The sequence below is a fragment of the Amphibalanus amphitrite genome, unplaced genomic scaffold, assembly GCF_019059575.1.
Source record: "Amphibalanus amphitrite isolate SeventyFive unplaced genomic scaffold, NRLGWU_Aamphi_draft 002009F_arrow, whole genome shotgun sequence".
Lineage (NCBI taxonomy): Eukaryota > Metazoa > Arthropoda > Thecostraca > Balanomorpha > Balanidae > Amphibalanus > Amphibalanus amphitrite.
The window spans coordinates 19,599-45,383 of record NW_024883502.1 but is presented as its reverse complement, the minus strand read 5'-3'; the positions used below and the strand labels follow the sequence as shown (position 1 = coordinate 45,383).

Here is a 25,785-nt window from a genome sequence, read left to right as displayed (position 1 = left end):
CGACTGGAGAAAGGCAAGAGTTAACCAGCGCCGGACCTATTGGTTTCCTACATACACGCTGGCCGAGGGGGGGGGGGGCGGGTACGAACCCCCGTCACCGTTTCGCCCTGATGGAGCTAGAGCGTCGCGGAAAAAAAACGAGCATGTGCGTCGTTACGAGACGCAGCGATTGGTACTCGATTTGAAGGTCTCAGGTCACCGGTGACCTCTGAGGTCAGGTCAAGTGGCCCGAGGTACGGGTTCGGTTTTTTGGCAAATAACTTCGCAAAGAAATGGCCAGAGAGCTGCGATTTTGACAGCAGTCAGCATCGTGTTCGCCTTGCTCAAGCGCGTCGAATGGTAAACTTTTTTTGGGTGAGGTCAACTTGAGGTGTTGGCCTTGGGTCACTGTCAGGTCAGTCAAATATGGTCAAAATAGTCAAAAGAGTCAAAATATGGCTATGGAGCTACGGTAACGAGTCAACGAAGTTACAACGCATACCGGCGCACCACAGAGTCACAGACCCTCGGCGGCCAATCGGCGCCGCAGGGCCCCTCAGGTTCGAGGGGCCTCTGAAGTCTGAACCCGATGGGGCACACGCCCCCTGGCCACACCACTGACATAAGGCGGTAGAGCTGCGCACCTAACTAACACGTTTGTGTCCCTTTTCAAAGTTTCTTTGCCGGGAAAAAAAGATTCATCGATTTCAGACACTTCGAAGAGGATCCCCCTCCCCCCCCCCCCCGCCTTCAAATATCCGCTAGTGCCCCAGGAAAGTAACTCAGAGAAGCATTGACCATTGGTATAAGAATATTTCTTATACAAATGACCAATGAAACATAAGATAAGATCAGATAGGTAAGATCAGATATAGGTAAGATCAGATAGATCAGATAGGTAAGGTATGCGACAAAATTACTTAGCATTATCAAATAATATACCCAAATGAAATAAATAATTAATCATTAACCCGCGCCGTGCTGGGGGGGGGCGTTTTTACGCCCCCCCCCCTCAGGTTTTTCGCGAATATCTCAAAAACGGCGGCGCGCAGCGCCGCCGTTTTTGGTACACGTGTTCCTACATCATTTCCGCACATGTTGTGAAAATTTCAGACCTAGGCCGTTCAAGGTCAGGTCACCAGGTCACGTCAAGTGACCTTACCTCAGAAAAAGTTCAAAGGCTCGCTATAGCTACACCGACTGAACGATCACTTTGAAACTTTCAGCGATTGATATGAGTAACAGTATGTATAAAATGTATATCTCGGATTTTTGATATCTGTGACCTAAGGTCAGGTCAATTTTGCGACCTCTCCATTATAAGTCAATGGGAGAAAATTGAAATGCGCCTCTTTTGGACGAATATCGTTCAAAACGCTCTCAAACATCGGTTCATAGGTAAACATGACACACTGAATAGGAAAAATGCACCAGTGACCCCTCTGTGTGCCCCTGAGGTCATCTCAGGTCATGATTGGTCGCCAGCAGTTTTTTGGCTATAACTTTTGATAGAGACGTGCTAGAGCGGTGAAAACACGTCAGATGTGTTCAGCTCGACGATACGGATCGACTGATATGCAACATGACCCTTTTCGGTCAGGTCATGACCTTGACCTGAGGTCAAATTTTCAAAATGACCTTTCAAGGTCAACGAATAGTTCATTCGACGCGTCTCGACGAGAGGAACACGATGCTGGCAAAAGTAATGTCATGGCGCTTATGAGTCAAAAGTTATTGACGAAAAAACGTTTTTCGTAAAAACGGCTATTTTTGGAGTTTTTGCCCTCTGGAGGCTAAACCGTTGACCTGAGGTCAAATCTGAGAACATTACTCAGAAAGGTCTGTAAAAGGGCTATCGAATGCGCTTTTCCGCGGCGCTGTAGCTCTATCGGTTCCCGAGATAGCCGTTGGCAGTTTCCAAAATGTTGAAATAGTCAACATTTTACCTTTGGTGACCTCTGGTGACCTGACCTTTGACCTGACCCAAAAAATGACCGAAGTGTTTTCGTCCTTATTTTTGACGCTCTTTCGATTGCCGCTTACCGCGTGTCGCTACGTGGCCCAGGAGCCGAGTTAGACGGGGGGGCGTGAAAACGCCCCCCCCCCCCCCCCAGCACTCGGCGGAAAGTTCAGGCCACCAGCACGGCGCGGGTTAAACATTCAGACATCGTACCATGCTTCGGTACCATAAGACATTCACCTCACACCTCGTGCCTCGAGGCTGGATACAATGCCAAGTTTCGTTCGCAAAAAAAAAAAAAAAATGCGAATCACGGCTGAGCAAGACTTAGTGGCTTATGCCCTGGGCAAGACCTTTAGTGTCCTGGGAAGACAAGCGTAAAGCCAGACCCCGGTAGCTGAGCTGACACCTATCGACCGTCACTAGAACTAACAGACACTGACGAGAGCTTGGGGATCCGTCGAGGCAGCCGCAAAGCGTTTTCGTGTATCGCATATAGCTCTAGTCTCATTGTGTGGTAGGCATCGTGTTTCGACAAAACCAAAAACAGCTCAAAGACTACACCATTAGGGAAATGTATGATGCATTGCCCCCGATATTCAGCCCATCATTGGCCTAACATTACGCTTTGACTGAACCTCGATGAATTTCCGTCTGAGCCTGTGCCCGGAATTTCGGTGTTGCAGTCAAATTTAGCTACTTTTACGATCTCAACCACGTCGAAATCGGATCCATCCACCAGATGTCAACGGTTCCTGTGTTAACTATTTCGTCCAACGGGCATGTATTTCTGTTTACAAATCACGATTAACAGAACTGGGGAGGCGGTACAGCTCACTCGGTGGCAGACACAGATGGCGCTACCTGTCGGGCTAACCAGGTAGTTAGTTACCAGGTAGTAGTTACAGGTGGCGCCAGCGTCGACCGAGGCCTTCGCTCGTCTGCTTTCCGCCGACACCGGCTGGCGGCTGTGAACCCTTCCCTGTGCCGGAACTGGATCAGCACGGCCCAACGGCGCTGCACCCGTCACGTAAGACCAGCCGGGCCTCGCCCAGTGGCATATGACACAGCTCAGACTCCAGGGTGCCCGCAGTGGGCCTTGTGTTAGCTCAGCCCTCTGACACGCCATAAAGGGCTCAGTCTGTTCGGCTCAGCCCAGCCACGTCCGTAGCGCCATCCACTGCCAAACCGCCGCGGTGACTCAATCTCTTCGGACACCGTAGGAAAGTGATCCCCCGCCTTGGGAACCACGCGATATCGCGGCCGCAACAGCCGCCAACCCACACTAGGGCTCCGAGAGGAGTCGGCCTCAGAAAGTCCATCACTTGGAGTCGGCTGGCCGCTTCAGACTCTTGGCTAGCACGTGTGCGTTGGCTGGCTCTATCCGCTTATAGTAGTGCTCCTCTGTTGATACGATCTCGAAGCCGAATTTCTTGTAGAAGTTGATTGCACTCTCGTTATTTATTTGCACGTGCCTGCAAAATTGAACTTGGTGATCATCAATGCAGATCCCTTATTGTGATGTTGGCAACCAACCACTAAATACCTGGAGGGCCGTACACGGATAAACTGCCTACAGTTAACCACTACAACTGTAACTATGTAACTAGTAAGCTAAAGCCTACAACTGTACGATCCGCGCGGTGTCACCATTAGTATTTTGTGTCAGGAGAACCTCCAGGTGGAAATTAAAGACCCCTTTTCTCACTTTTCTCACAGGATAAGTATTGGGGCACTCAGTAATTACCTTTGAGAAACGCATAAAATGTACTAGAATAATTATTGTAGCCCCCTCCCCCCTCCCCAAAGAAATATCCCTACTTATCAGCCAAAAACGATCCATCTAATAAAGTGCGCATAAAATTTACAAACATTTTTTTATCATCGTACGTTAAATTCAACCGAGCCAATCACCACGGAATAATATTCCACCAGCCTGTGCAATGTGCAATAGCAACCTTTCTTTACAAACAATCCCTGCAGTTATCCTCTACTCCACATTCTGCCATTCTGTGTGAAATCCTAGTCTCCTCAATCAGTGTCCCAAAATTTGTTCCTTAGGGTGGGAAACAACATCCAAATGAATATCAGTTTTCGCTCTCATTTCCGATTTTTAAGATGGTCCCATTTTCCACTCCCAATTTTATCGACATTAAGTAGTTGCGTTGATAGTGGTTTCACTTCCCGCATTATACCAGTCTTGTACAGGTATCAATTCATGGTATTCATCTTTTTCACTCTCTTTGGGCCTTGTCTGACCGGCAATTTTCCGCGCTCATCCCCTTTCTGGTGAGCAATTTCCCCTCTGACACCCAAGTCAAAATACATTTTTGGGAAGCGGCTGCTCAGTGCTCATCATCCAATTCCACACCCCATGGCGCCGATCGCCCACTCACAGGAAGATGCTGTCCAGGTTGCCGTCCTGCTCCACGCACTTCATCACGTGCTCCAGCATCTTGGTGCCGATGCCGAGGTTGCGGTAGGGCGCCAGGCAGCCGAGAGTCATGATGTACAGCTTACGCTTGCCGTCGATGACGTCCACGCGGCAGCACACGGCGCCCACCATGATGTCGTTGAAGTATGCTGGAAGAGTAGGAGACAGGGGTGTCAGACGCCAACGCCAAACTGACAGCAAAATAAATACACGCGTAGATCTCTGGGTGTAAAGAGGTCTATGGTACACACTATACAATATACATACATGTTCCTACGATATGGTACAATACCGATCGATCAAGGTTGGTATGTCTGTGATCGATAAACGGTATTGTTTGGTCACCCAACTGAAAACTGATATCAGCTCACCTAGTTTGGCCAGCTCTCCCGAGTGGAGGACATCCTTGTAGAACTTCTCATTGTATGAGACGGGGAACACCACCTGGTTCAGCCGCTTCAGCTGTTTGATGTTGTGCTGCGTGACATCACCGAGCTCTATCCGACTCCTGGGGAAACAAAGACCGGTCTCGGAGGTTAGGTCGACTGCTAGTGGGACACCACACCGGTCTTCGTAGGTCAGCTCGGAGACTCATACGCGCTAGCTCAATCAGCCTCGCATTCAATTTCTAGTCCTGATTGGTTCATTCACGGCCACGGTTCAGAGATTACTTAATTTATTAGAAGTCAATACTAAGCACTACATATATGTCCCAGGCAAATGACAGAAGCATTCGTAGTAGAATTACCCGGCACTCGACCAGGCACCGGCAGTTTATTTAATGGTGCTATGGCTCAAACTATTCTGAACAGTGAACTAACCAGGGAATGAGTTGAGCGTAGACATATGGGCATGCAGGACAAAGAAATGCTATGCTATATGACAAAGTTAAATGGACAATGTTACAAGAGATAGGTATCCGTCCTGTCTTTTGAAGAAATATGGTGCCAAGCCTACAAATAATTATAGTGCTTGTTTACCTTGTCATGATTATTTGATATTTGTTCCTATAGTCTTGAGAGTATTAGTTCAGGAGTCCCATGGAAAGCTGGATGAGCATGTAAGATGGTCCTTATTCCAAAGACCAGGGTTGCCTGCGAGAGAAGAGGGCAAATGGTTAGATACGCTGTGGCATACAGCTCGAAATACATGTCGCACAGCTCGGAGACACAGTTCAGAGACACAGGTCTGCCATCTGAGATACAGTTCTGAAGCATAGGTCACAAGAGACACAGGTCACAATTCGCACAGGCCTGAGACACAGGTCTTAGACACACTTCAGAGGCACAGGTTGGTCTGCAACTCAAGTCCATCAGCATTACAGTGTGATTACACTGTGATGGATTTGAGCAGGCTGATTGGCTGACTCACACGTCTGAGCCCGAGGGTCTTACTGCATCGGCATTCGGCTCATCGTTTGAGAGAAAACCACAGTCGGTAAGGGGGAACCAGCTGGTGGCCATGCATAGCTTTGCGCATACATTTAACTTTGATTTTCAGCCTCTTAATTGTCTGTCATTAACATTGAACAAGGACTCTGGAATCAGCATTGCGCGACCGTAAGGTAGAGGGCAGTGCCATCGCAACAAGCTCCAGTCACACTGCAGGCTCTGTCCTCATGAATCCTTCCATTCAAAAGTTTTTTTTTATAAATTTAGTCCGAACCTTTTGATGGGAAGGATTCACAAGGACAGAGCCACCGCTAAGCGAAGCTTGTTGCGGTGACCCTGCCCTCTACCCTCCGATCGCGCAATTCCAGTTCTATGGCAGAATTTAGAGTCCAAAGTTTAACGTGCGCACATAGCCGCGCACGGCCGGTCCCCTCACTGACTTCGCCTGGCTACGGCCTGCCACCAACCGCAACCATACCTGTCAGGAGGCCCATAAATGTCAAGCGCCCGTCGCGCTTCGAACCCGGACTGTTGTAACCGGGAACGCGTGCTCTCACCACGCGGAGTCCAACGCTCTACCAACTGAGCTACGGGACCGGCTAAGGTTCGAACCAAATTATAAAAAAGACGACTACCTACCTGCGTATATATCTTTCCCGAGCGAAAAAAACAAACATTCCAGTTTTTTGGCGCTTTTGTTTCAATTGTGGTGGTTCTGTTCGAAGGCTCATACAGATGGTGTTTGCGCAAAATTTCTTACGGGAAATCACCGACTATTTAGTGTCGACAGCTGCATATTACCTTTTTGAACACGCCTCCATCACTGCTTGTTTATTGGCTGTCTGTTGTATTGGGCTGTGTTGCTGTATAGTGTATATACCGTGTGTTTTGCTGGGTGATTGTGATAATATTTTGATGATTAACCTTTTTATTCAGCGGTAGATAATTCTAAAAATCCCAGGGGGTGCTACAAACCCCTAATTATCCACCCCTGTTTTTTTATTTTAAGTTCCATCCAGTACCAGTATGAGTGTTTATGGCAATGGAAGGTAGGTGAAACATTTCATTATTGTAATTTTAATCTTTTGAGACATGAATTTCAACATTCTCTTGAGAGCCTGAGAGCATTCATGCCAAGGTTTCTGAGTCTGTTTCATGATAAAGAGACAATATTTATAATGGAGTCAACTTGTGGGTCAAGTCAGCAGAACTTGAACTTGATAAATGAGTACCTATGACATCACCTCTACACCTGTCGCCTCCTGTATTGTAGTGATGGCAGGTTCAATGCTGAGTCTCAGAATAATAGCCAGCGAGCGTATACTGTTGTTTTGTATTTCTATGCCCGATCGGCCCCAATGTCTTGCATTTCTAAATATTGAACTGTAATGAATGAGACGCTGTAATGAGGTACTGTAATGAAAAGACTGCCTCAGACTGCAAGGTTCTATTTAACCAAATATGACTGCATGTCTGCTACAGAATGAAACACTGACAAACACTGACACTGACATCAGGCACTGACAAAGTGAATGCACAAGAACGATAAGGACTTCTGGACTTCAGAGCAAGAGATACACCTGACGCTCAGGAACGCTGCTGTCACCACATATAGCATACAGCACCCGGTCGTGCCCATCATTAGCCTACAAGCCCCACCAGACGCTAACCGGCCACGATTTTCTGCATCGATTTTCTGCATCCCCTGCATCGTTCATCACAGATGGCTATAATTAGGATCTGAATGCCAAAATTCATGGGTAGGAAGTTGCTTTCAAGCACTGTCCAGCTCTCAAATGGGCGATAGCCACAACGCCCCCTGCAGTCGCACTAGTCTTAAAATTGATACATCCACTCTACTTACAGGCACGGTGTATATTCAACCCAAAATGCACATAAATATCACAACAAAACAAACCTATTCCCTGCATGACCATGTGAGTAGCACTCCCCGCTAGCTGCGCTTCAGTTTATCCCCGACCCGCTCCCTGACCGCCTGGAGGAGGCGGAGCTCGCTGTACACCGCCGCGGCCACCACGGCGGCCCCACAGAGCGCGCCCACAGCCACATGGGCGGCGGCGGAGCTGGGGTACAGCCAGCTCTCGGAGCCGGCTGCCAGCAGGCCGGCGGTCACCAGCGCGGCAGCCACGGCGGGCGGCGGGCGGAGACCGAGTAGCGGCGGCACGGACACCGCCGGCTCCAGCGGCAGACCGGCCACGAACCGGTAACTGGCGACACACGGGGCGGGGACAGGGTGAGAGAGGTACGGGACACTGTATCGGGCATCAGCGACACACGGGGTGGGGACAGGGTGAAAGGGGTACGGGACACTGCATCAAGCGCCAGCAACACACTGGACGGGGCGAGCGGGCAGCAGCAGCAGAAAATGGGACGAAGACATGATGGTTGAGAGTGGCACGGGGCACTGTATCGGGAACCAGCAGCATACGGGGAGGGGACGGGATGACAATTGAGAGGGGTGCAGGACACTATTGGGGACAGCAGACATTCGTATCAGTCGTGGACGGGTGAAGTAACGAGATCCAAGTATATCGAGATCGGCGATAAAGCGTGATATTGACTATCCATGACAGATTGGATAATGATGTAAATAATTAGACCAATTAGGACAAATCAAATCTATTCAAAAACACAAAAACTCACCAAACGTATATCCTGGTCAGCATATTGACGCAGTTGGCGAGGATAAATCCAACCCCGCCGAATAGCCTAGTAAAGATCCCTGTCGAGATGACGAATATCACAGATAGCAGCACCATCTTCCGGTTATACCTGAAACACCGGAAAACGCCACAACACCTGTCAAAGCGCCCGATAGTAGCGTTCCTAGCTTCACTTTATCGACACAACTGGCCAGCCTTTCTACTTCGCCTTTAGCCGCAAAAGGCAGTCTAACAACAAAAACCAACATGAGAACGTCATTTCCTAATCCGCTCAGCCTCTACCGACTAATTTACCTCACTCCTTACTAAGCCACCGACCATTTCCCGACTGCTTTCCATAAACCCTCCACGGCACTTACCCATTGATCTGTTCCTGGCGCATCACCGCGAACGTGTAGCACTCCAGCACTCCGTTCACCGCCAGTAGGAGCACGTAGGCGCACTGGGCGCGCAGCAAACTGACGGCCGGACCGGCGGCCAGCAGGGCGCCGCCGTACAGCCGCAGCAGCAGGGGGGGGGGGGGGGGGTAGCTCCAGCCGAACGTGACGGCAACCAGACCGAGCAGGCTCATGGCGCGCAGCAGGTCGTGCAGAACCCGGCCCGCCGCGGCAGACACCGGCTGCAGGGAGAGGGGGTAGGGTCAGACTCATAGCGCGGAGTAGGTCGTGTAGCACCCGGCCCGGCCCGCCACCGCAGACACCGGCTGGAGGGGGAGGGAGCTGTCAGGCACCGGCTGGAGGAGAGGTGCCAAACTGTCCCCTTCCAGTGACTGGCGAGAAGGGGAGAGATGGCCAGAAGGATAGAAGCTGGGCAATAAAACAAACCGAATGACAAAAAAGACACCAAGATGAAGATCACAACGACTGGCAGTAAGGACTTATAGCGGAGATGAAGAGTAGCTACGAGTATAATTGGCTAATATCAGAGGAGTGTGTGCTTACAGCTTTTTCGGCGCCTTACCGGGCATCGACACACTGTGGTCAACGTTACTGATATTTTCACCAAATGCCACTACTCCTCAGTAAAAAAAAACACAAAAAAAAACTAACATCAATCACCTCCTACCACACAATCAGCCACGTTGCCACCTACCTTTCCCCGTTCCACTGTGCGCGAGAAGTAGACGTAGGCGTTCTTCTCGACTGGCTGAAAGAGGAAGCGGGCCGCCAGGCTGCCCAGGTTGGCCACCACGTCGTACAGGCCCTGCTCGGAGAAGTCGAGCAGGTGGAAGGCGGTCATCAGGTAGCGCTCGCCCTCCGTCAGCAACTGCTTCAGCATTTTTCAGCAAATTCAGAGCAAAATTCAGCAAAATTAGCATTTTTCTTATGGAGTACACACTACAGTTCTGGTGAGAAAATAGCATATGTTCTACTTAGGAACTCAGACATTGGATGCATCACTGATGCATGATAGGAAAAAAGTAAAGGGTGCATACCTGACATTGATGATGCCCAGCACATCAGATGTAATATACCGGAGAATGACTGCATTTGTGATGAATGTGAACACTCAGTAGGTTATCTGAAAGACATTTGTAGGTATAGCTTCAGCATCAATATGTGCAACACAGACCATGCTATTCTGGGCCCTGTTTCACCGGTGATGGCAGCACGCTGCTATCACACGTGTCAAATTGGGTTTCCACGGAAACATCAGCAAACCATGACGCCGTCAATCTGTGTGATGTCATCAAACATTGCTGCCAACAGCTTCACGGTCGTGCGATCAAACACATCGCATTCAACGAAACAGCAACTCTGTTCCAAACGCAGCTCACAGATTACATGAAACGTCATAAGTGTGACCTCATCACATTACGTCAGCTCGCGCAATTTGATAGTAGCATGCTGCTATCAACGGTGAAACAGGGCCCTGGTCTCTGCAGCATATAGGTACCTACTTCATTGGTGGAAAATCCCAGGGGGTGCTACAAACCCCTAATTATCCACCCCTTTTTTATTTTAAGTTCCATCCAGTACCAATATGAGTGTTTATGGCTTGGAAGGTAGGTGAAACATTTCATTATTGTAATTTTAATCTTTTGAGACCTGAATTTCAACATTCTCTTGAGAGCCTGAGAGCATTCATGCCAAGGTTTCTGAGTCTGTTTCATGATAAAGAGACAATATTTATAATGGAGTCAACTTGTGGGTCTCTACCGCTGAATAAAAAGGTTAATCATCAGAATATTATCACAATCACCCAGCAACACACGGTATATACAGCAACACAGCCCAAATCCCAATACCACGGACAGCCAATAAACAAGCAGTGATGGAGGCGTGTTCAAAAAGTTAATATGCAGCTGTCGACACTAAATAGTCGGTGATTTTCCGTTAGAAATTTTGCGCAAACACCATCTGTATGAGCCTTCGAACAGAACCACCATAATTGAAACAAAAGCGCCAAAAAACTGGAATGTTTGTTTTTTTCGCTCGGGAAAGATATATACGCTACCTACCTATATCTGAGAAAGACTACCTAGTACCTAGGTACCTACCCAGGGGGGTTCGCTCCCGTGCCTTCAGCATTACGAAAAATGGCAACAGCCCGTGAGCAGCATCAGCGCTCACGCACATGTTCAAGGAAAACAACGTGTAATTAGCTGCTGACGACGGCCCTCTCCACCAATCAGCGCTCGGTAACTCGAGCGCTGATTGGCTGGTAGCAAACGCGTCATATGTGGGTCTCTTTTTTTGCTATCAGTGAACGCGTTATTTAATACACAGTGGCCTATGGAGAATGGCACGCGGAATTGAAGGTCAGTGTTTTATTGCTTCGTACATGCGAATGGGGGTATTTGAGTGGCATTTGACACCATTTTCGAAATCTACAGTGAATTTCTGATCGACTCATGTATATATTTTTATGAATTTGACAGTATTAGTGCTACATAGTCGGTGTTTTATGTTGGTGTTGTTTCTCTCGACCTTTGTCTTGGACTTTAATCATATCTTTTCTCGAAAGTGCTTGCCATAACCAGGTCTAAACTGTATCTGTATAAAGGGAATATGTGTTGAATATGAGGGGAAAGTAGTAATGACCATTCTGCCTAGCAAACTGCCAGAAGGTGTGCTTGTAAGGTGATTGAAACTGCAGTACGGGTTGCAGATGTGGGTTTGACATTAGCATTGTTGTTGTAACCCCACTTGCTCTAATAAAATGGCAACATGGGGTTATGTACACAGCTATTGCACAGCCTGGTATCAAGCTGGTTGATATGTGGAGGATAATGAAAGCATAAAAGGATAGGAGCGTTGCGTCTTGTGACTTATGTCAAGTCATTTTAAATCAAATGATTGTGATTGTAACTTTTACTTCAATTATTTATTATTGCAAGTTTTGACCTTTTTAATCATCAATTTTTATGTGTACTAATTTCATATGCCTGTGTAATGTCTGTGCGGCTTTGTGCAGTGTGCGTGTCTTGAAACAAACCAACTTATTTTGTACCTTTTTGTACTTCAACAAATGTATGTCAAAGGACAAAAATGTCATGTCTATTATCATTGACACTACTACAGCTAACTTTGCCTGTATTCCTATCTTTCAGAGGCATTCAATTCAATCTGCTTTCCAGTGCAGTACCAATTGGGGGCTGCAACTGAAACTCGCACAAAGGCAATCAAGTATCACTTCATCAGCCTACAGTAACAGCCCATCTGTAATCAAGATATGGATGAAGGGGCATAGAAGAACAACCAGTTCAAACATGAAAAGATTGTATTTTGTTTTGGACTATTTCTTAGCATAACAGAATAGTACACTTGCTGCTTTTTATGTTTGCCCTGTGTGCAGTTTTGAATAATTTTAACCATGAGATGCTTTTGTCAACTATTCTCTTTACATAAGCTTCCTTTGTCATGCATGTGTAATTTTGAGTTTACATGCATAATGTAGGCACATTTCCCTTGGCTTCATAGAAATTAAAACTACTTGCAAGCTTTGGTTATGGACATTGGTGCTATATATGATGCTTCAAATGTGTCCAGTAGTTGATGAAGGGAGAAGAGGAGTAGGACAGCTGATAGCTATTACCAAAAGTATGTGCTTGTCTGCACTTCGGGCTGTTTTACTTCCTTGAGTTAAAAAACCCTCATCTTTTGTTTCTTTCCTGTGTGCCCATTGTTTCCATGGTGCTATACATAAACGTCAAGTTTGAAGTTGGTATCCAAGTGAGCAAAATGTGTATTATTTCAGTCCGTCTTGAATCATTCGTCTTGAATTATATTATATCCCTAACTGACATCCTGTTATTTGTCCTGCAATGTCTGTGCCTGTGTCCGCCCTTACCTCCGGCTCCGGCCTCCAACCAGCCCTGCTGAGCTCTGTCGCCGGCGCGGTGTGTCGCAACGTGCTGTTTCTCCACTCCAGCCGACAGCTGCTAGGAATCGTCCTGTGCCATGCGCCATGCGACACAGCAATTGTAAGCTGCAGGTCACATTCGGACTGATTGGCTCCGCGTATGTGCATCCGGCCGGGAGCTAGTTGATATCAGGGACGTGGGTCGGACTGTTGTGGCGGCGTGCACTGTGCTGGTTGAAGTTGTATTTCTGTTAGTGAAAAGCATTAATACATAACCGTGGCCGCAGCCCAATGTTATTGTGGATTTCAGAGGGAGTGGCCAGTCAGGAGGGCCCCATGTGGGTATGGATCCAGTGTCCAGTGGGATTGGCTAAGATTTCCGGCGATTGATAAACGCTCCTATGATAGTAAACCTATTGAGTTATGAGGGGAGGTCACGTGACGGACCTGACCTTACTAAACTCTTGTGAAAACACGACACATACGAACGGTAAGAAACCGACAACTCTTCTTTCTGCCAAGTGTCATCTTTCTGTGAAGGATTTCTTGGCACTGAGTTTTCAGAAATTGCGTTGTTTTTGGACTGTGCAGAGGCTCACGAGCGACAACATAGGTCAACAACCTGACCTACCTTAAATATGCGACTTGTACCATAAGATCCAGCTTGATCAGAAGATAGGACATGTCAAATTTCATGTCTTTGTCTCAAAAGAATGTTGAGCTATCGTAAAAATCGCCTGTTTGGCACCATATCGCCTCCGCGCGCGGTCGGAAGGTAAAAGTTCGCCGACTCTAACTAAACAAATAGTCGTCGTATCGCAAATTCATTGACGGCGTTCGAAGCGTCGTTCAATTTACTTTCGAAACATATCCTAACATTACCATTTAACTGCCTAGCGCAATCACCAACAAACAAAAGTTCCGCGCATCCCTCCTCATACAGTGTTAGCGGCGGCCGGCCGCCGGCCGCTGACCCACATTCGCGTCATCAGGGAATGCCGCAACTAATTTATTGTTTCCAACTTTTTTCCCGGAGCGTTCTACCTGGTTTATATAGCCTTGTACCTACCTATCTCTGGACTCTGAGTAAGCATTCAAACTGAAACCCAGGAATTGGAATGGGCTCTCAAAATTTATGACAACAATGACAATTTGAATGAAGATGTGAGATAAAAAGTGAAACGCAAATTATGTGGTCCTATACCAAGCACAGACAGCCCAGAAATAAATACAATAATAACAACACCACCCACCTACCTATGTCCCACCAGCAGGGACATGCCTAAGAGCTGGACTTTTTGCACGCGTTCCCCGCCAGGGGGCGCCACTGAGGAAGCACCCTCTGACGTCACGATAAAACTGCGCGCACTGTGCGCACGGTTCTGTAAGCAAGTAATATAGTGGTGGTTTCATGGTGGAAATTGGAATAAGTATTTTGACGTTGTAAAATTTCAAGCCGTTTTTGTTGAATTAATTAGTAAATGCATTTCAAAAGTATTTATTTTAAGTGTGAAAGGAGAATTATTAGAAAAACATGCATATTTTTGTTCCAATAGCTTATTATGTGAGACATGATCGGTACTAACGGGTACTTCTAAGAAGTAGTGAAGAAGTACCAAACTGCCTGCTCGGCTACGATCGTCAGCTGTCCTTTGGAGCTGGACTTCAACGCTGTAAAAAAAAATATGTGCTGAATTAATTTTCAGTTTCACCAAAATATAAGCAATTTATCATTTCCTTTTCACTTTTGTAATTTTTGTTGAGCGAAGAGACATGTTGCTAGTTCTGACAATATAAATTATTAATTAGAAAAAACGAAATGCGACGGTAAGTATCTGCTACTAAATTATCACTAAGGACAAATACATCGAGAATCTTGCTACTATTGCTTATAAAACGTGCTTATCAATACACAAATGTTTTATTTCAGACAAGAAGGATTTATTTGCCTGAAGTCTTGCGTCATGTGCTACTGCTTTGATTTCAAAGACGCTCTCCGGGTCGGGGTAATTTAGTTCTTCATCGATCGATAAGAGATTTTGATTCCATTGATATCCCAATTGATAAGCTCGGCACCATGGAGTAAGGGCGTCCCCACAGGGGTGATGCAGGAAATATGAATGGCGTTTACACCGACAGTAGTTTCCCACAGCCGGCAATGGGAATCTCCTGTCGGTGTAAACGCCACTATAGTCCCATCCAACTCAAACACTGGGGAATATCCCCGCACTTTTGAGGACGGAAATCTATGGACCTGCTCGAAAAATAGTGGATCAAATACGGCGAGCTTTCAGTTTTATGGTTGGGTCTCCCTTCCGAGGCACATATTTACGGGGGATATTGGGTCATATTCCCCCGGCGTCCTGATGATCGGCGGCCGGCGCCCAGCTCAGCGTCGAAGGCGCCCTGATACGCGGCACTGCTATCAGTGAAGGTGCCCAGGTTGCTGCCGCTCGAATTTTGGTCGCCTACTTAACAAAACCTCCGTTGGTGCCATCTCAGTTTCCTCGAGGTCAGGCAACCTTCACACGCCGTTGGCTACCTTGGCTGGCCGGCGACTCGTTCCCCTCGTGGCGACGCTCTTGACATCCAGTCAAAAGTTGGAGTGGCTGGCGCCCCCAGTGGGGGCCAAGGAAGGGGCAGTGGGCCTCCACGTTGCTCTCTTCCCGAGCCTATGGTGACTTGGCTCAACTCTCCTCAATACAATACAATACAATACAATTTTATTAGGTCCCTCCATTACATGGGTTTTGTGGTGACCACGTCGTATACATGCGAAAACACATCTGGATAAAACACTGCAGTAAAACCGGATAGAAGTGAAACCACACTAAATACACATCTAAGACATCTTCCGGTACACTAACCAGTCGACCACACCTACTGTTGACGCGCTCCTGACTTCCTGAGGACTCGTTCCAGTGCTGGCTGGCGCGAAACAAAAATCCACGACGGCCGAACTCGGTTTGGACCCGGGGCAGACGCAGCTGTCCCCGCTCGGTCGCACGCGTGGTGCGAGCTGACTCGTCGGAGCTGAGCACCAACTTGCTCCGCAGGATTTGTGGTGCACTGTCCGAATTAGTAGGCGACTAACCACAGCTACGTCACTGTCACGAATCAAATCGTCCACACACTTCCAACCCAGCTCGTTAAGCACAGGAGTCACGTGATCTCTTCGGCTGAGGCCAGACACGACACGTGCGCCGAAATCCAGCACCTTTTGGATGCGTTTCCTCTGAGCGATGCAGCAGGCACCCCATACGCTGATACAGTATTGATACAGTCAATAGAATCTGGATTCTGCACGCTGTATGCACATGGGCGTAGACACCACTACGGACAATACGGACAGTGGGTTTGACAATCAGTAGTGCCATTCATATAGAGGGTGTCATATATGAGCGGAGAGGCAACAGTACAGCTGAGCGGAGAGACAACATTAAAACAACAGTACAGCTGGCGTTGCATGGAGCTGCAGGCAACCGGACAGCGGAGGCTTGCGAAAAATAAACAATTCGTCACTTCAACGTATAAACAATAGTAAAAGCAACATAAACACATATTCTCATGGTCGAACCCATGCACTAGCGGCTCACGGCGGGCACAGGCACGCAGTGCGGTAGCGGTACCGGATCACACGTCATGGGCGTTGTCTCAGCATAGGTTGTTCGCAATCTAGTTGAAGCCTAAGAAGACGGCCAGTGGGGTCTCACTGCTGCTGAGGCGACCTCGGAGACGATGCGTCGCCCCTCCTGTCGGCAACCTGCGGTGAGCAGGACTCCAGATAGCTGTCTGGCACGTTGCCGACACTGCCAGACGCTGTCAGCAGGCCTCACTGCTGCAAGTGATGTGCAGATGGACGCCAGGTGACTTCGTCTGCAGGCGATTCCGGAGACCGCGGCCTCACCAGGCAGCACCACCTGCATCGCCATGTCGGTGTTTCTAGAAATGGAAAAATAACAGTATCGGTGAAGGACAAGCAATACAATGTATTCTGTTTTCCTCTCTTGCAGGTATACGTAATCTACAATTATCATTGTTCCTATTTCATTCAACTGAACCTGAAAATTCCATATTGGCACATTGTTTGACTAAATTTGTGTAGTTGGGAACAGGGGCGACGCCACGATGCGACGACTGGAGGGGACATTGACCATTTTGGAGGGGACGAGGACCATTTCAAGTCGATTCTTTCCATGCAACGCCATAGGCGTAATGTTAAAATTTTAAAAAGTGGAGGGGACGAGATCCCCTCCGTCCCCCCCCCCCTGTGGCGACACCCTTGGTTGGGAAGCAGATTGTTTGAAATACATGTTTGGCTGAACAGTGCGGAAAATATTTCATTGATCACTACAGCTGCAACAAAAATACTGAGACAGAAAACAATTGCGCTTACCTGGCTCCTTAGTCAGTCCCGCACAACGGAAGTGGTACCATTAATCGCAGCCGTCGCAGCCGACCATCGGTGCTGCTGCACTCCCCACATTCCCAGTACCTTAGGAGCGTCTTGGCTGTGAAAAGATTACATGAGTCATGGCGCATACATGAATAGTAAGATGTTTTATATGTTTAACATCGCATAGCAAAGACACAACAGCTGGGAGTCAAGTGTAAGCAAGACTGTATCAAAACTTAACATCATTCCATTATTGCTCAAAACGCAAGAAGTTAACATCGTTATTTTGTCTCTCAAATTCTCTTGTTAAACGTCAAATTGTCTTATTAATGACCATGATGCGTGTTGTAGAGTGTAATATGACATGTAACAAATGGCAATAATAATTATTGTTTTCATCAATATAGCCAGGCAATAAGAATTGCAATAAATCACTTGTTCATCGAATACCCCGCAAACTAGTTTTACCACAAACTTCGGGTCATTATGTGCAACAAGCCGCCCAATCAACCATTCGGACTATATTAAAATTAAAAAAATCCATCACTTTGTAGCTACACGACACGACCATCACGCGTCTTGACCGAAACATGTGGACACATGTAAAAAGCATGTGGTCCTTATATTGTATATATGATGAATATGTTAATAATGCAGAGAAAACACAGTATAAATTATACCCAACCTTTCATCTTAATCGACTTTGTCAAGGGTGTTTGAACAGCTTGAGATGAGTGTAGTGTAAGGGTACCTAGGTTACAGGTACATCTGAAAATAAACTGAATCTGCGTTCAATAAACATTGATTTTGATAATACATTTCACAAATCAACTGCTAATAACAATCATACTAAAATAGCACGACAGATAACTAACAATCGCATGAAGAACTTCTTGATTCGCCTTGACATTGTCGTCCGAACGAATGTTGTCTGAAGTTACACCTTTGTCTTTTCTGCGCAGCATTTGTGTTTGCCATTTACCGCACCAATGTTCGCCAGCGGTGGTGACTTTTCCTTACCTGCTCACGAAACGTCACACACGACATGACGTCACCCGAAGACGTCATCAAAAAGTCCAGCTCTTAGGCGTGTCCAATAGGAACAATGATAATCTACAATTATCATTGTTCCTATTTCATTCAACTGAACCTGAAAATTCCATATTGGCACATTGTTTGACTAAATTTGTGTAGTTGGGAACAGGGGCGACGCCACGATGCGACGACTGGAGGGGACATTGACCATTTTGGAGGGGACGAGGACCATTTCAAGTCGATTCTTTCCATGCAACGCCATAGGCGTAATGTTAAAATTTTAAAAAGTGGAGGGGACGAGATCCCCTCCGTCCCCCCCCCCCCCTGTGGCGACACCCTTGGTTGGGAAGCAGATTGTTTGAAATACATGTTTGGCTGAACAGTGCGGAAAATATTTCATTGATCACTACAGCTGCAACAAAAATACTGAGACAGAAAACAATTGCGCTTACCTGGCTCCTTAGTCAGTCCCGCACAACGGAAGTGGTACCATTAATCGCAGCCGTCGCAGCCGACCATCGGTGCTGCTGCACTCCCCACATTCCCAGTACCTTAGGAGCGTCTTGGCTGTGAAAAGATTACATGAGTCATGGCGCATACATGAATAGTAAGATGTTTTATATGTTTAACATCGCATAGCAAAGACACAACAGCTGGGAGTCAAGTGTAAGCAAGACTGTATCAAAACTTAACATCATTCCATTATTGCTCAAAACGCAAGAAGTTAACATCGTTATTTTGTCTCTCAAATTCTCTTGTTAAACGTCAAATTGTCTTATTAATGACCATGATGCGTGTTGTAGAGTGTAATATGACATGTAACAAATGGCAATAATAATTATTGTTTTCATCAATATAGCCAGGCAATAAGAATTGCAATAAATCACTTGTTCATCGAATACCCCGCAAACTAGTTTTACCACAAACTTCGGGTCATTATGTGCAACAAGCCGCCCAATCAACCATTCGGACTATATTAAAATTAAAAAAATCCATCACTTTGTAGCTACACGACACGACCATCACGCGTCTTGACCGAAACATGTGGACACATGTAAAAAGCATGTGGTCCTTATATTGTATATATGATGAATATGTTAATAATGCAGAGAAAACACAGTATAAATTATACCCAACCTTTCATCTTAATCGACTTTGTCAAGGGTGTTTGAACAGCTTGAGATGAGTGTAGTGTAAGGGTACCTAGGTTACAGGTACATCTGAAAATAAACTGAATCTGCGTTCAATAAACATTGATTTTGATAATACATTTCACAAATCAACTGCTAATAACAATCATACTAAAATAGCACGACAGATAACTAACAATCGCATGAAGAACTTCTTGATTCGCCTTGACATTGTCGTCCGAACGAATGTTGTCTGAAGTTACACCTTTGTCTTTTCTGCGCAGCATTTGTGTTTGCCATTTACCGCACCAATGTTCGCCAGCGGTGGTGACTTTTCCTTACCTGCTCACGAAACGTCACACACGACATGACGTCACCCGAAGACGTCATCAAAAAGTCCAGCTCTTAGGCGTGTCCACCAGCAGCAACAACACCGCGCAACAGCCACCAAAGCCACACTTATGTCTTGTCTGCGCTGGTATTGTAACATTATTTTAGAGCTGTATTTTGTTAGCTTTTTTCGCAAATTCAATTATTAATTTTATAATACTAATTCACAGTTTATTTTGATAATATTGGACAACAGTTTTTGATAGAAACACCCACAAAATAAATCAAATTATTCAATTGTTTTGCAGAACATTTTTCTCTATAAGCGGCCTACTCAAACCTGACGCAGATAGGACATATCAATCTTATCGAATTCCGATTTCCTATATTTTTTTTCTTCTGAAAAGCCGGAAAAGTTAAATGCAAAGCAGAGGTTATATATTTTTCGGACACTAACAGGACAGCGCTGATGTGTCGTTAAAGAACCAAGAAAACAAACAAGTGTATATTCATTTGGTGCTAGTAGGGTAGTGGGCTTCTGTCAGTGTATTCAATTTCAGTTGCCTGTTGCCTTGGTTCAGTCTGATACAAGTTGGCTTTCATAGCTCAGTTGGGCAAACTAGACCTTTGGAATCAAAATATGGAGGCATCAAAAGATTGATTCCTTTTGGGCATAAATGCAGACCATTTCTAACTTACCAATCACATAAAAATAAGAGAGTGTTTCAAGAAGGAGCATGCCTGATCTTGAACAGAAATGCTTGAACTATCTCCTAAGCAAGATAATATAGCTCCTATCATAACAATTTGAATTATATAGGTAGTGAAAGGCAATCAAGGAATTGATTCACTTTAAACAGATAATCATAATATTGATTCCCCATCAGCTGGCTAATCATTATTTTGATTCACAGGTAATGTTAACAGATAGGCAACAATGACTTGCAAGAATACAGCATTTATCTTGCTATTATTCTCATTTAGTGGTATCCTCAGCACCACAACTGATACCTGAAGCATTGTTGTTCTTTACCTTCACTACATTTGATAACAATTCACAATTTTTAAATGTCAAGAATACAAAAACTGAGGCAACAGGTAAAAACCATATAAATAATATAAAAGCACTACAACAATGATAATTAGGGGTTTAAAAATTTCATTTTGCCATTTTACACAAATACTGATTGGTTAGTATGTGATTCATGATACAAAAATAACATACAGTGTGATTTCCTCAAAACAGCTTTTACGTGATGGACAGTGGCTCTGTCTTTTTCCCATTCACAAGGCCAAAGGGACAATTTCTTAGCTTTGAGGTAACACTTTTTGGAAACCTACCACATTTTTCTACCTTTTAAAAGAAAAATCTCACCGTCATGGGCCTTTTTTCAACCGTAACGATTCATTTGAAGTCAAAAGTGTACCCAAATGAATCAAAAAATTGATTCCATGCCCATATTTGGTCATGGCTCCTCCCACCAGAATCAAATTATTGATGCCTCCATATTTTGATTCCAAATGTCTAGTTTGCCCAACTGAGCTAATTCTTATATTGATCTTTCAGCATAGATATACTATCACCTTGACGGTACTCTCTGTTTGAGTTGGTTTTGAATTACGCAATAGTGCAATACCCATGCGTGTTCAACGTGTTATAAGCTTCTGCGGCAGACACTATGTGACTAGTCTCCACTGTAGTCTCTGGAATGTAGTTTTTCCTTGACAAAAATAATTGGTATTTATTTACTTTAGGTCCGCAAAACAGAGGGGTAAATAGAAGTCATTCACACGATACTCTAAGACCTCCTGATTTCATTTCTGATACTTATTCCTTCTAGAAACCAATTTAAAAGCACCAGTACACTAGTATCACCAGCATCACCACCAACGGCCCCACCTCCGACCGGAACTGCACGTGTCAAAAGACCGTCTGCGCGGCGCACCCGCTACAAATGGTCCAACCAAGGTTGAGCGAAATTACGGATGATAATAAACTGTAAGGACAGTGACGTCAAAATAATCGTGGCGGAGCGGTGCAGTGCCGAAGGCAATGCCTTAGAAGAGATTACAGGCAATGGTAAGTCAAATATTTTTAGGTTAAGTGGATGTGTATCTGGCTTCAGGCCGAAGGCCTGAATGCATAACCACTTAACCTAAAAATATTTGACTTACCATTGCTTGCAATCTATTCATGCAAGTCACTTTTTCCTTTTCCCCCAGTAGGCAAACATCAGTAGGTCAGGTTAGGTAAGGTTTGGTTATGTTCTGATCATTTTCTCATGCTCTATTACCTTTGCTAAATATTTTCTCTTTTTTATTCACCGTTTTTCTTGTGCTTAATTGGTATTATGACGTCATTTTCATAAATAAGCTGGGGTTTTAGTATCTTATTTTACATTTTTGATGCATTTAAGCATCATATCTGAATTCAGGACATCAAATAGTGTAAGAATGTGCATTTTTTCTTGTTAAAATAATATTGCGGACCTAAAGTAAATATTTACCTAATAATTTGAAATTCCTTAAGTATTGTTTTAAATGATAATCTTTTTCTGATCTTTTAATGCATACTATAAAACTGTTGCAAAAAACTAATTCATTGATGGAAAGTGGCACCTGTATTTCTTTTGCAATTTTATTCATTCATTAAACAAGCTGCAGATGCACTTTGTATTTGATTCTATCTTTCTCTTTTTACTTTTTCAGAGCGCCATGTCTTCAGACTTGCAGCCTCTGTACTCTTTGTTGGAAGAGGTGCAAAGACAGAAGAATGCCATTCTTTGTAGCCGTCCAGTCCGCACAGATCCTGCTGACTTTCACAGATATCTGGACCATCTAACTGCACATGGGTAGGTTTTCATCTCACATATGGCATTCAAATATCACAGAGATCATTGTCTGGAATGTGTTCACTTCATTCTGTGTTGTGTTCTGTAGAAGGAAATGGTTTGTACCAGGGGCGGCGGATTCGGGGGGCAGGGGGGGCAGCTGCCCCCCCTGGCAAACTCGTGAGGGGGCAAAGGTATCTTTTTGCCCCCCCCCCCATAATTTGTGACAAAGCTTAGACAAGAAACCATATACCTGATTATTCTGTTCGATCATCTGAAGATGTAACCAGATGCCCATATACTTTATCATACGCTGCCTTTCTTAAATGGCAAACGTTCGCGTTCAAATGAGGTTTTCCTCTCTTCAACCTAGTTTTGGAGGCATGATAAGCGTCAATGTGACGAGCGGCAACCCAGGCCTTCAGTGACCGCTTACAGCCTACAGGGGCGACGGATACGGGGTGGCAGAGGAGGCATCGTCCCATAAGGAACTTTTGGAGGAGGGGCAAACGTGTATTCTTGCCCCTCCATAATTTGTGCCCTAAACATGAGAAAATTTTTTCATAACCTGATATTGCAGCTTTGCGCTCCTACAGTTTGTCCAACGGTGCCTTTTGAATATGTGTAAATGCTACCCATTTCCGCTTTATATCATTTTTGTCTTCTAGATTCGATTTAGAGATATTTCAAGTGTGCGAGAGACTCAACTCATACCTTCAGTGGTCGTTTGCCGCCTTTTTTTACCTACATAAATGCCAAATCGCAAGCGAGCAGAGACGTAAGGGCTAGCCATTCGCTTGCGGGTAGTTAGGACTGATGAGCGCTCATAATAAGCCACTCCCCTGATTTTTTTTTCGAGCGCAACAGTTTCCAGCGCATAAAATGGTAAACGCCGAGGTCGTACACATTGACCAAATTGACCAATGCACGGTATGGTATGACACCCAAAGGCCAGTCATCAGAGATCTGCTTTGGGCATTCGGAGGCTTGTGTGGGGCTAGTGTAAAAACTGGATGTTCACAGTTCAGTATCCGCTTTATTTCGGTTTTCACTATTAAAGAAGTAAAAATTAATGTTGGAAACCTTTGAGGGTTAGGGCACTGATCATTAGTGGGCCCCCCTCTGTCTAAAGGCTGGCTATAGAATAAAGAGCAGCAAACACGAACAGTAGCGGCGAAACACCTTCAATTAAGGGGGGAGGCACTGCCAACTTTTGGTCCCATTCTTTCCATGCAACGCCCATAGGGCTAACGTTAAAATGCCAAAATCAAAGGGGTGCACGGTGCCCCGGTGCCCTCCCCGTTCCGCCGCCTATGAACACGAAAACAAAATCTAAGGCATTTTGGAAAAATGAGTATGCCCCGCAGTGTCCGATAACTACCACCTTCCAGTGGGTCAAGCCAACGGGCCCCAAGCCTATAATGGCACATAACGATAGCACTAATCTTGTCTCACTTTTCGTTGAAGTCTGTTCCGAATGGTTTCGGCCACAGACTGGCTGCACTGAGGTCGTTTGGATATGTGCAACTGTAATTAAAGCCACCTGAGGCGCCCTGACACCAGGCTGAAGCTGGGTTGGAAATGCTTCGTCTTTGCAGATATCACTGGCCGCTGATTCTCGAGTACCTGAACCGGTAGATGTTGTGGCAAAATTTGGTGTGATAATTGGGCCCTTACCGCAGTCAGCGCACCCTAAAGCCCTAAAATAAAGAAACGCCCCACCCAGAGCTTCTGGATTCTCGTTCCAGTCCACCGTTCCTTCACCCCAGCCCGCCGCCGCACTCCCTCACCTCAGACCTCCGTTTCCAGCTTGACGAGCGTTTGGGCCTTAGTTAAGCCTTGCTGTAGGCTTACTGTATAAACCCATCGAGACAGCCCGTCTCGGTGAGCTTAATTGACGAACTACTGCCTTGGGGAGGGTTTCTGGCGGATCGCTTTCCCAATAGGTTTAGATGCGATGACTGTCTCTGAATGTTTGAGCGGTCTCCTCCCGCTGTGAGCTAGTTTCAGTTGATATCTGTCTCAGAAATACTTTTTAAAGGAAGGGATAACGGAAATCGAACGTAAAATGAACAGAGGAAATGGTAACGAGTTACCTCATTGAAGAATAGCGCTCGCCTACTTCAAAAGGTTTGGCACCGTTCTTCAACATCTGATATGCGACCCAGATCGGGTTATGGCACAATTTTTCCCATTGGAGCTTTTTTCTAATACAGCAATACGAAAAGCGTTACATCGTCCACTGGCGGATCCAAGGAGCGGACATTTAAAACAAATATTTACTCCCCCTCCCTCTGGCCCATGCATCGCCCGAAATAGACAAAACGTACCTTATGTTTCCTAATAATAACACTTTTATCAGGACTTTTTTTGCTTTATACTGTTCAGCAGTAGGTCTGTAAGGAATCAAAATCAGAGGAGTTTTTGGATTTTGGACACTTTTTTTTGGGGGGGTATGTCCCCTACAGCGGCGAAAACGCCTTTCTGGATCCGCCTATGACATCATCTCGACTGGGATCTTGCCCCCCCCCCCCCACGCCAAAATCGAATTCGCCGCCACTGGTTTGTACAGCCTGACCAGAGCTCCTCTCATTGCCAGTCCTGAGCTGGGAGATCCTGCACGACTTGTGGACCAATGCATCAGACAGGCTGAAACCGGTGTGCAGGTATGAAGTCAATTAAGTAGCACTAATTTTGTTTGATTTAGTAGGGGTTCTAAAGTGACTCAGTTTTCCATTCATTGAAGACAGTGCCATTGCATTAATTGCATGATGCATAGGTTACTTAATACTTGCACAGATAAAATTTGAAAATAACAAATTTGAAAATAAGTTGAAGTTTAAGCTTTTGCCTTTTATGCATTATGAGCCTGCTCTCTTTCCCTTACTAATCACTGCACTCTAGCTCAATTAAGTGCCTGCTTTATGCTTGTGTTGGTAAGGCATGGTCTGGAGTGATCATTGATAAGCATGTGATCTTCCCAGGAACTGGTGCAGAGCCTGTTTGAGGAAGAACAGCAGCACTGGTACCGAGCAGAGAGGCTGCTGAGTCACCGGGCCGAGCGGCCCCTGTCGCCGGCCGCCCCCGCTCCCACCTCAGCCCCTGTCCGCGCTTCTGTCCGCGCTCCGGCCGCCACGCCTGCCGTCCCGGCCGCTTCCCGTGCTGGCCGGGCGCGTCCACTGCAGCTGGCCACCGAGCGTCGCGCCCAGCAGCGCAGAGAGCGACAGCGGCCGCCCCCGCCCCCGCCCCCGCCCAGAGCGGCACCTCCGCGAGCGGCCGCCCGCGGCGCGGCGCCCCCCGCCGCTCCGAG

At 46.1% G+C, this 25,785-nt stretch overlaps 2 protein-coding genes and 1 long non-coding RNA gene across 14 annotated transcripts; 1 reads left to right on the top strand and 2 right to left on the bottom strand.

The window, feature by feature from the left end:
* Positions 1-2,687: 2,687 nt before the first annotated feature.
* Positions 2,688-14,048, bottom strand: LOC122376080 (probable N-acetyltransferase san). Of its 10 annotated transcripts, none has more exons than XM_043355759.1 (6): positions 6,039-6,130; positions 5,745-5,910; positions 5,354-5,467; positions 4,745-4,881; positions 4,336-4,522; positions 2,688-3,414 (listed from the first exon to the last, which is right to left on the bottom strand). In XM_043355759.1, the coding sequence occupies exons 3-6, from the start codon at positions 5,359-5,361 to the stop codon at positions 3,261-3,263; spliced, it is 486 nt and encodes a 161-aa protein (XP_043211694.1). In that variant the 5' UTR covers positions 5,362-5,467; positions 5,745-5,910; positions 6,039-6,130; the 3' UTR covers positions 2,688-3,260. The 10 variants fall into 10 exon arrangements, with proteins under 10 accessions (XP_043211694.1, XP_043211700.1, XP_043211702.1 ...); XM_043355765.1 differs by having other exon boundaries at positions 5,768-5,910; positions 6,039-6,113; XM_043355767.1 differs by lacking the exons at positions 5,745-5,910; positions 6,039-6,130 and adding an exon at positions 14,011-14,048.
* On the bottom strand, positions 7,197-10,868 carry LOC122376079 (protein RFT1 homolog). Of its 3 annotated transcripts, none has more exons than XM_043355755.1 (6): positions 10,704-10,868; positions 9,884-9,969; positions 9,541-9,714; positions 8,808-9,067; positions 8,429-8,557; positions 7,197-7,992 (listed from the first exon to the last, which is right to left on the bottom strand). In XM_043355755.1, exons 3-6 carry the CDS (start codon positions 9,685-9,687, stop codon positions 7,719-7,721), a joined length of 810 nt encoding a protein of 269 aa, XP_043211690.1. In that variant the 5' UTR covers positions 9,688-9,714; positions 9,884-9,969; positions 10,704-10,868; the 3' UTR covers positions 7,197-7,718. The 3 variants fall into 3 exon arrangements, with proteins under 3 accessions (XP_043211690.1, XP_043211691.1, XP_043211689.1); XM_043355756.1 differs by lacking the exon at positions 10,704-10,868 and adding an exon at positions 10,663-10,691; XM_043355754.1 differs by lacking the exon at positions 10,704-10,868 and adding an exon at positions 10,672-10,687.
* Positions 14,049-22,359: 8,311 nt separating the features above from the next.
* LOC122376082 lies at positions 22,360-25,725 on the top strand. Its single transcript, XR_006255516.1, has 3 exons — positions 22,360-22,496; positions 25,075-25,141; positions 25,460-25,725. It is a non-coding gene; the product is annotated as an uncharacterized LOC122376082 (long non-coding RNA).
* Positions 25,726-25,785: the final 60 nt, after the last annotated feature.